The sequence below is a fragment of the Strongylocentrotus purpuratus genome, unplaced genomic scaffold (genome assembly GCF_000002235.5).
Source record: "Strongylocentrotus purpuratus isolate Spur 01 unplaced genomic scaffold, Spur_5.0 spur5_scaffold_5, whole genome shotgun sequence".
NCBI classification, from domain to species: domain Eukaryota; kingdom Metazoa; phylum Echinodermata; class Echinoidea; order Camarodonta; family Strongylocentrotidae; genus Strongylocentrotus; species Strongylocentrotus purpuratus.
This window is the reverse complement of record NW_022145611.1, coordinates 26827171-26837448: the sequence shown is the minus strand read 5'-3', so window position 1 is coordinate 26837448 and position 10278 is coordinate 26827171. Positions and strand designations below refer to the sequence as shown.

The 10278-nt window shown below is 35.4% G+C and overlaps 1 protein-coding gene across 1 annotated transcript in view; it reads right to left on the bottom strand.

Moving 5' to 3' along the window:
• LOC100890340 (tubulin polyglutamylase TTLL6) overlaps positions 1-9396 on the bottom strand; it is a 10304-nt gene extending 908 nt beyond the window's left edge. The window contains exons 1-11 of the mRNA XM_030999391.1: positions 9127-9396; positions 8586-8741; positions 7925-8044; positions 7392-7467; positions 6576-6814; positions 5882-5960; positions 4846-4954; positions 4338-4404; positions 3545-3672; positions 1300-1396; positions 486-599 (exon numbers count right to left, since the gene is read on the bottom strand). Of these exons, the coding sequence (XP_030855251.1) occupies positions 486-599; positions 1300-1396; positions 3545-3672; positions 4338-4404; positions 4846-4954; positions 5882-5960; positions 6576-6814; positions 7392-7467; positions 7925-8044; positions 8586-8741; positions 9127-9372 (1431 nt within the window). The 5' untranslated portion in view covers positions 9373-9396. The remainder of the gene's footprint in view (positions 1-485; positions 600-1299; positions 1397-3544; positions 3673-4337; positions 4405-4845; positions 4955-5881; positions 5961-6575; positions 6815-7391; positions 7468-7924; positions 8045-8585; positions 8742-9126) is intronic.
• Positions 9397-10278: the final 882 nt, after the last annotated feature.

The window sequence follows — 10278 nt, the reverse complement described above, 5'->3', positions numbered from 1 at the left end:
TGATTTGAATCGGTTTATTATGATAAAAACAAATACATTTTCAAAATAGAATATACAGGATACATACAAATCAAGATGAAAAGCAGGAAGTACCGATTATCAATCATTATGTCAAGATAAAAGTAATATACCGGTAGTACATCAATCATACAAAATTACACTGACTAAATCCTTGAGTATCACATTTAATAATATTTAAAAGTTAAATTCTATGTCAACAAAGTTAAGAAGAAGAGAAAGGGTGGGGGGGGGGGGGGGAGAGAAAAAAGGGAAGCGTATCGATATGGAGGAGAGGGAAAGAGGCATGGGTAGAAAAGAAAGAAAGAATAAGATACAGATAGAGATAGAAAGGAAGGGAAAATAGAGATATACGGATATGGCATACATGTACATGGAAATAGAAAATGTATAAATTGTTTAGAAACTGCCACAATAGAGAGTTGGCCTCTCTACAGGGATGGTCAAATTTGATTTGATTAACTTACGATAGCTTCTGGATAAACTCTCCTCATACTCCGTCTATTATTGTGTTCAAGGAAAGCGTCCTGGAGCATCATCTTCTGAGGTGGTTGCAAACATTTGTAACAGATTCGGCATTCCTACAGAAAAAAGGACAACAAAAAGCAGAAATAGCAATTATGATACGGGTGTAGGCAGTTAGATATGATTTGAAGATCTGGGGAGTTTGAAAGATTAAGATCAACTTTAAGTTGGACTTAACTATGGCAAGCCATCCGTGCCACTGGTTGCTCTCACTATTGGCCTTTCAATTATGATCTGACTTTAGATAATATTTTTTCCTTCAATAATGAACTATACAAAAATGTAAACTCTGTAGACTTGTGACCATGATTTGTATGACCCTTGAGAAACCATAGCCAGGAATGGAAAACTAGTGGCATGAACAGCCTGCCATAGCTAAGTCCAACTTAAAGTCGATCTTAGTCTTTGTGAAACACTCCCCTGGTGTGTGCTCATGCGACAATTGCTGTGGGTGTATTTCATCAAAAGTATAGTGTAAGGAATTCAGTAAGTGTAAGAAATTGCAGCAGAGCAACCACATTTCACACATTTTCTCCTCGTCCCATGACATAATGCAGGTGTGTAGAAATTAAATGTTATCTACGCATTTCTTTGATCATAATTACATTGTATTTCAACATACCCATATTAGTACATTGATCAGGGAGTATGGTGTATCCTAAATTGTCTCAATTTTAAGAGACCCAATTACACCCCTAACCTTTTCATTAATAATGTATAGACATACATGTATCATTTACAGTGATAAATTATTACCTCTTGTTCGCAGGTGCTGCATGATTTCGAGCTGCAAAGGTCCGACTTCACAAGGATTTCCTTCATACTCACTTGCATCCCCCTCTCTTTAGAATCACTGAATGTAACCAACAACAAAATCAAGCATTCATTGACAGCTCAAGACAATAATCACAATGAATTTTCCTTACAAATATTAATAGTACATGTCACTAATATATCCTCTCCTCGGAGCCTGAAGGGTGTCAACTCATATTATATTTTTGATCAATGAAATCCTGTTCAGTCATTGGTCAACATAGCATCATGTGACCAAACATACCATTGCTTTGATGTTACCGATAAGAAAAATGTGCTATAACGTGACGTCATCCATATGGGATCGATCAAGATCAATGTGATATCGGAGTCGGCGCGGTCGCGGTACGGTCGTCTGCGCTGCTCTCAATACACTCTACACTACTTCAGTGACAGTATACATTATTGTTATTATTATTATCATTTTTATTAAGGTTTGGTCAAAAAATATAAAACAAATATCTCATCATGCACTATTTCAAGCCACTAGTGAAATTATGGATTCCCCGGCGACAGAAATAGTGCTATTCCTGCCATCTCGATCCATAATTTCAACTAGAGCCTCTCAGTGCATGGTATATTTGTTTACTATCTAATGATGACTTACATGTAGATTGTTATCAAACAATTGGTTGAGAGTGGATGTTTGACAAGGCATTTATTTCCCTATTTCCCTAGTGTATAGTAACCAATTATTAGCATTTTCTAATTATTAGTTATTATTAACCGTATCAGACATCTGAGCAGGGCAATTTTTAAATGTTATTGCCCTCAAGGTTTGATGTATAAGTCAACAAAATTACAATAAGTTAGTCCGCTCAGAAAAGTCAATGGGATTTTGTGTGTAATTTGGCGGGCAATATAGGTTATACAGTAAACCAATGCGCAAATATTTTAGCCCGCTTAGAACAGTCAATGGGATTTGTATGTAATTTGGCGGGCAATATAGGTTCTACAGTAAGTCAATGGACAAATATTTTAGCCCGCTCTGAAAAGTCAATGGCAAAATGCGTGTTAAACTAGTGAGCAATAATATAGTGCCAGTTGTAATTTACATCGCGCATCAGCTATTGTAATTTACATCGCGCATCGTGTATAAGAAAATGCGCACTTTGCGCGAACTCTCATTGTGACGTAACAATCACACCCTAGGCAAACTGTTTGCAGTGTATCGAAAATCTGTCAAACACTGGATGAACAGTGCTGGTTTGACAATGTTTTTGCAACTTCTAATGCTAGGAAACCCTGTGTAGCCTACATAATTTAAGAGTATAAGATAGTAAGAGTTTCTTGTTTGCTCTAGATGTCTGATGTGGTTAATAATAGTAATATTGACTGCCTAATTCAGGGCAATACGACTTGTCATATATCACCCTCACCTTCGGTTCGGGCGATATATGTCGTATTGCCCAGAAGGCAGTCAATATTACTTAATTAGCACTTTCTTTCACGGGACTTGTGTAGTGACCCAATAAGAAGAAGAAGAAGCACTTTCTAATGATCATTCATTACCACATTTTTCATAATCAGATGGTTTATCATTATCATTTAGATCCAACTCCAAAAGTAAACTCTAATGAAATTTGGAATAATGAGGGTAATTGATCAAATGACAAGGATCCTTTTCACCATTTTATTTAAAAAAATATTTCACATCATATCTTCGCCGGGTACCTTAAAAACAGCCGAAACACCTTCTGCTGTCGCCTCAGGTGTCAAATTATTCCAAAGGTACAGCTTGTCTGGATAATTCTTACCAATGCCCTCACTGATGTATAATATTTGTATTTCACTAACCACATAGTTATCTCTGATCTGGCTCTTGACAGATGATAGAGAAATTCTCTATGCACTTTCAGTTAAGTGTAGGAAACAAGAATCCACAATTTTAACAATGACTTCTATTGTTGTTTTGTTGTTATCATTATCATTACTAAATATTATTATGTATCACTATCATTAATAATCATAATCATTATAAGTAAGAAAGGTATTTAGCAATGTCTGACAACTATTTTAGTCTATATCTTGGAGCTAATCTTGAGTCCTGGTAATTCCACTACAAGAGAAACTGACCATGGGTTAACATCTGAAAGCTCTTTGAGTTATTTATCCTACACCAGACAACTTGTTATAGACCAGCAAAATATAGCACTTTGACACGTACACCAATGAACTGGTTTCCTACCTGTTTTTCAAGCTAAAAGGCACATTCCTTGCTACACCATTGACACTGAGAACATTATACACCACTCTCTCATAAAGGTGGATATTGTCTGTGAAATGAGCTGATGATAGATTAGGAGACATGTTAACCTGGAATGGATGAAAGATAAGAAAGTGGAAGTGCCTGTCATCAGAGAGGCATACTAATGAAGAAGCTTTGGTGGTGTGTACGAAGGTGGACTAAGTTAATAACTTAAGTTAACCTGTGACTGACTACCGGTTCTGGATTCTTTTATTGACATAGGCTTAAATACAGGAATCATCCATTTCCTTTTGGCAATGGATTAACAACTTTATTAGTCCATCCATTTATAGAGTGCCAGGTGTAGTTACTCTTTTCTTCTGTAGAAATTACCAACATTATGTCACAAATAAATTTTAGGGCTAATTGTGTGGTAGGTCGTTCTGGGCCCTGTCTTATAAAGAGTTGATATTAGTTGCAACTTATTTGCGATTGATATCGATCACAACTATGTACATAAGAGAAAGGAGACTGAAAACTTGCGATTGATTCGGATCAATCGCAACTCTTTATAAGACGGGGCCCAGGATACACTGAAAAGTTGTTATCATTAGACATTTGAAGAAGAAAAAAAAGAACAATGCTTAATGTAGAGAGACATTCCCTAAACCTAAAATATGAACAACATGTTCTTTAGAAAGATGCATGTATACAAATTTCACATATAGTACAATAGTACAATGAAAATCGTTATTTTACTCTTTTGATATGACCCACCCTTGATAAATCTTACCTCCATTAGAAAGACATTCAGTTCTTCGTCCAGTACAAAGTCAAATCTCATCAATTCAAAGAAGACACTGTGAGAATGAACAAGAAACAGACGCACAGAGATGTGGGGGGGGGGGGGGGGGGAGAGAGAGAGATAGACAAAACGTATTAACTAATAATGTAAATTTCTCAGATACCTAGATTTAGAGAGTCATTCTAATATTAACCAAGCTCTTCCTAGGCTAACAATTTTGGTGCTCAGATCATTCAAAAAAATTCTTCCTATAGGTATCCATTAACACTTGGATGAAGAGTAGCGTATGTAGATTACTGTTTTTCCAGAGGTACACTAGCACTGCGCCAGGTTCAAACCCACAACATTAGCATTTCAAGTCAAGTGTTTAAACCACTCAACTATGTCACCTCTAGAATAAAATTAAAATATACATGATTTTACAGTCAAACTTTTAAACATATATCACTTAAGGGAATCATGATAAATGGAAATATGTGGCCAGACCAATACTTACCGTTTGTTTTCATGCCTCTGCAAAGAACTTACAAGTTGTGGATACTTGCTGACAAACACTCCACGAATGGCTTCATTAATCTGTCTGTATACATGTTCTGGGTCGTTACCTAAGAACCAGAAATTACACAGAAATATGAAAGTCTGGGTGTATTCTCTGGTTTGAAATTGACTTATTGTACTTCCATGGTCAAACGATACATTACTTATTTCAGCTCTGACAATACACATATTTCAGCTCTAAAAATGATATACACCAATAAAATTATTGAGCAAACAGAATGACTATTAGGCAGTTTATCAGTAATATAATCATTCAATCATAAGTTCTCGATGATGCAGATGAACTCCACATTGATGTGAATCTAGAAACTCATGGGGCAAACTTCTCTTGTTTAGGCATCACCCCCCAAAAAATCATTGTGGGACTTATGCAAACCTCAAAAACTGTAGAAGACTTCCTATACATTCTCATGCTTGATGGCATAATCTGCTGGGACTCAAATCATACCACAGAGTTAATGCCACACTAGCTTCAAACAGATGGTAAATGAGGCTGATAAGGCCTAAAATAAAAACTTGTTGTATTGCCCTTTGCGACCGACCCAAAAATCTTAAGATCTACGGTCGCCATTTTAAAAAAGTTTTTTTTGTTTAAAGCCATTTTTTAGAATTTTTTTATTAATGAATAAAAAAAATATGTAGTTTGTTTGTTTAAATGGGATATAAATACATAAAATCAAATTATTCCAAAATTCTCACTCGTGCGAACCATGGATAGTTATGAGGTGAAAAAGATATTAATGGAATGATGACGCTGAAACACATGTATTAAAGCATTAAAAACTGAGAAATATCAGCCAAAAGAGGGCGGGAAAAAAAAGGAAGAAAAACAAAAAAACATTTAAAACTGAAAAATATCAGCCCAAAGAGGGCGACAAAAAAAAAAGGTTTAAAAAACAAAACAAATTCTGACCCATGTTTTGGCACCCAAAGGGCATACAACAAGTTTTATTTTTTAGGCCTAAGTATCTTACCTTTTGATCTCCAGTATGCATTCATGGTTTCCATAAAGTTGTAATTATATTCCTGATAATACTTCTGTAGTGATGGCATCTGGCAAAATAACATTAAGGGAATACAAAGAAGGAAATGGAGTCACTTAAATCAACTACCGGTATATATTAATTACAGCTGTACAGACTTAATAGAGTACACACATAAATGATATAGGATCCTCATAAAATACAAATAATTGCTTACTTGCACGCACACAAACTATTATGCAACCATATATTATTTTGATGTGGGCAAGTATTTGACATAAATGTTCATATTTATGAATTTACACTTTTTCAAGATAATTAGGCAAACTATCTTTCAAGATGGCTGCCTTTTTTTTTCCATGATGGCCATCACTTGGAGTAAGTAAATTACTATTGAGCTTGTAATGGGCTAGATGCAACAAAACATAAACAGCATGTGACCATATCCACCCATTTCTTTTCAAATGAAGACTATTACAATTCCCAACTCTTTTTTTTTTTTTTTTTTTATCAAAAAGATGTGGATTTTGATGGTCAACATGCATTTTTTTAAATTTTTGCAATAACATTAATCCATGACAAACATAACCCATGGTACCATATACAATTGTACATTTTACGATAACATCAAGGTGCTTAGAAGATGTTATGGACATTTTTCATTGCATCAAAAGAGCTCTTTTACCTTCCATACTGGAGTGTAATCATCACCGACGACATACTTATTGACATCTGCAAAGTCAATGGGGTTGTATACCGTAGGACAGAATCGTACAAGCATCTCATCATGGAGTACATAGACACGTAAGGGGTCAACAGAGGTCAGAGTGACATAGAATCCCAGATCAAATTTCTTGCCATCGATGAGGTAAGGATTGGAGATGTATTGCTGGATGAAGGTGTTTGGGGCATAAAGGTCCAGTTCTAGTATTCAAATGAAATAGTCATTAACAATATCTACATGTATAACACTGGTAATCTCCCTAACATGTAGATAATCTTAATTTAATAAAAAATCTACATATGATTACATTAGTCTTTTCCATAATCTGAGAAACCAATTCTTCACTTTGAAATACAATTTCTCTTCCCTTTCACTTCTCAGATACCAGCTTCTTCACAATATTAAAAAGCAAGGTGTGCATATTAATAACAGAAAAACTTTGAGTACATTTTATAGTACAACATACAACCGGTAGCAATAACACAAATTTGAAGCATTTCAAACATTTCTCTCAATTTCTGTCTCTCTCCTTCTCTTTCTCTTCCCTCTCCCTCCCTTTAATACTGTTCCTATCTCTTCTATTTTTCCGTCATTTCCTTCTTTAATCTCCGTCTCTCTATTTATCTTTCTTTCTCTCTCTCTCTCTCTCTCTCTCTCTCTCTCTCTATCTCTCTCTCTCTCTGTCACTTTGGATATCTTTCTTCCTACAATGTATTAAGATTCCAATGTGCTTCTGACATATACATAGCTAATTGATCCAGGACACTTCACACCAACCTTCAACTGACTTGACTTTGATGCCCCGATGTGAACTGCTTTTCTGAACCCATAGTGTGTCTCGATTCTGTTTTGTCTTGAGAGGATGTAAGGTAAAGAAATCAAAATCAAAGTACATAAATTTTGACAGAAAATCAATAGGTATATCACATTTCGCAAATTGTGAGGAAAGAAAGATGGAGTATTAAATTAAATTAAATTTATTTAATTTGTATTTTAATTTTTATTACATATTTTTAGTAAAGTAGTTGAAGTAGAAGTAGTAGTAGGAGGAACAGGAATAGTAATAATAGGAGTAGTAGTAGCAGCAGCAGCAGCAATAGTAGAAGTAGTAATAGTGGATGTAATGAAATAAAACAGAAATTATGGCACAAATATAAATCAGAGACTACAAATTATATACTGCCACAGTAGAAGCAGTATTACTATTTGCAGTAATGGGAATATAACATTAATACAGTACACATGTAAATGTTGTAGCAAATAACAGTCAAACTAGGAGAAAATGAATGAAAACTTGACCAATATCTTACCTCTAGTAAGAACGCATCTCTCTGATTTGGCATCTGAAATGCTTTTGGAATGTATGCAATGTCAGAGGTCGCCAGATAAACTTTATTGGTAATGTACCCTGTCCCTGGGAAATGGTTGACCTGGATACAATCAGATAGAAGAATATATATGCTAAGACTTGATTATGAAAATATGAAGCAAAACAAAGATAATCATACACTGTAGTCCAATCAATGTTTACTAATATAACTTCAAGTTTAAAATATGTGTTGTAGAAACTGAAGATGGGATGTCTCCATTTTGCTAGAAACTTTCTATTATAGTCTTCACACTACAAATGACCAGTTTCATGCTTAATTGATAGCTACAAGAAAATATTTTACTATGTACAGTCAAACCTGCTTATTAAAGTGACCACCTGTCTACAACAACCTCATTTTTTGTTTCCCTTGAAAATGGTTTCTCATTGAAACATGTACTAAAGGAACCTGTCTACAAAGATCACCTGTCTACAAAGACCACTTTTTGTTTTTCCCTAGAGCGGTCGCTGTAGACAGGTTTGACTGTAGTTATCTTCCAATACAAAGTCACATACACTGTAGTATATGAAGTTGGTTAAATAAAACATTGCTGCATCAGAATAGTTACATAAAGTAATGTATTTTCATAGAAATGGCAAACCTTCTGATAGGGCTTGAGCGTTGCCATGACAGCAGAGAGTTCTTTGAAAGGATAGTCATGGGCCCAGAGTACATCCCAGCTGGACTGTGCATCACCACGGATATACCCTGCCCTCTCAAAAACAGCCATTACATGCTTCAAGTATCCGGAATTCACCTGATAAAAAACATACATAGAGGAGAACATCTGATGATTCAAAGAAAATTTATATGTTTTTGAAAATCTGTTATAAGAGTAATTGTAATATTATTCAAAATCCAGATATATGTGAAGTATCAACAAATCTTTAAGTCTCTCATTATTTACAATGGTGTCTTTTCTTCTGTTTTGATTCATACACATTGAATGCAATGTAAACTCCCAGATCATAATGGAAAGAATACATATAATAGGCTGAAACGTATCATCAAACTCTGTGTATACATGGAGGCTCTTATAATTCATTGAATAAAAATGGTCTTGAAAAATTACAAGCAAAATCTCTTATTCATTGGATAAAAATAGGAGAGAAAGAAATCATGACGATATGAAGACAACTTACATGTTTTGCGTGTATCCACACCACTGGCCGCCTGTAACTATCCACAGTCCCTCCCGAAGCCTCTGCTACCTGGGCACCTGGGTACGGGCCGTGCCCAATGAAGTGGGCCTCCTGCATTGCCTTGAGCTGGTAGACATTCCACATGATGACTAGGAGGCCTAGGCCTAGGGCCGATGCCAAGACGTACAGGACATGGGGTGGTAGACCACGCCTCTTTGGCTTCACCATGCTGGGGTTGTGATACATCTGGGTAAATTAATGAAAGCAAGAATTAAATTAAATTTGTCTCTCTCAACATGGATTGGGATGTACATGTAGTAAATAAGTGATGGCTTAGTGGTAGAGCAGTGGTCTGGTGATTCAGGTGGTCCCGGGTTCAGAACCATCTCGATATACTAGTACCCAATTACCAATTTGCTTGCATATAAAGTCAAAGCTGTAGCTCTATGGGTTACTTATCTACTTGTGCGATTAGAATCGCAATAGTAGCCTACTCTATAAGGTAACACTTCATTATTGATATTGGAGTGCCTTGAGCAAATGATGTATGGCTGAAATCATAACTATACAAGATACCAACATCACTATCATCATCTTTTCCAATGCATAATGAACATTAATACAGTAACGGTACAATGATACAAGCCTCAGTGTCAGCTAACCATACCTTGATCACAAACTAGACTAATAGGAGCTTTTATGCATCTGTAATACAGTACATATATATATATATATATATATATATATATCTTTCTCATTTGCGTCAATTTAGTAATCTTGTCATTTTCTTTGATGACCCGTATCCTGGTTTATTCTATTGACTAGCTTGGGGTTTTTGTACTTCCAAATACATTCATGTATATTTGAATTGGCATATCGCTTTGTGCTGAATTTCTGTAAGATGAAGCGATCAAAATCATGACCTTAATTAGAGTAATTATAATGTTAAAAATGCAGATCTACACAGTACATGCATGTTTCAGCATGCTTTTCATGAATCCGCTGATATATCTACTGTACACTTTCATTTTCATTTCAATTGTAATACACAGACATGATGTACCCAAAATCACAGTTTCTATCTTAGCATAGAGCAATATGCATTGTACCACGATGCCCCGAGGTCAGGTGCAAATAAACAAAAAATAGAGA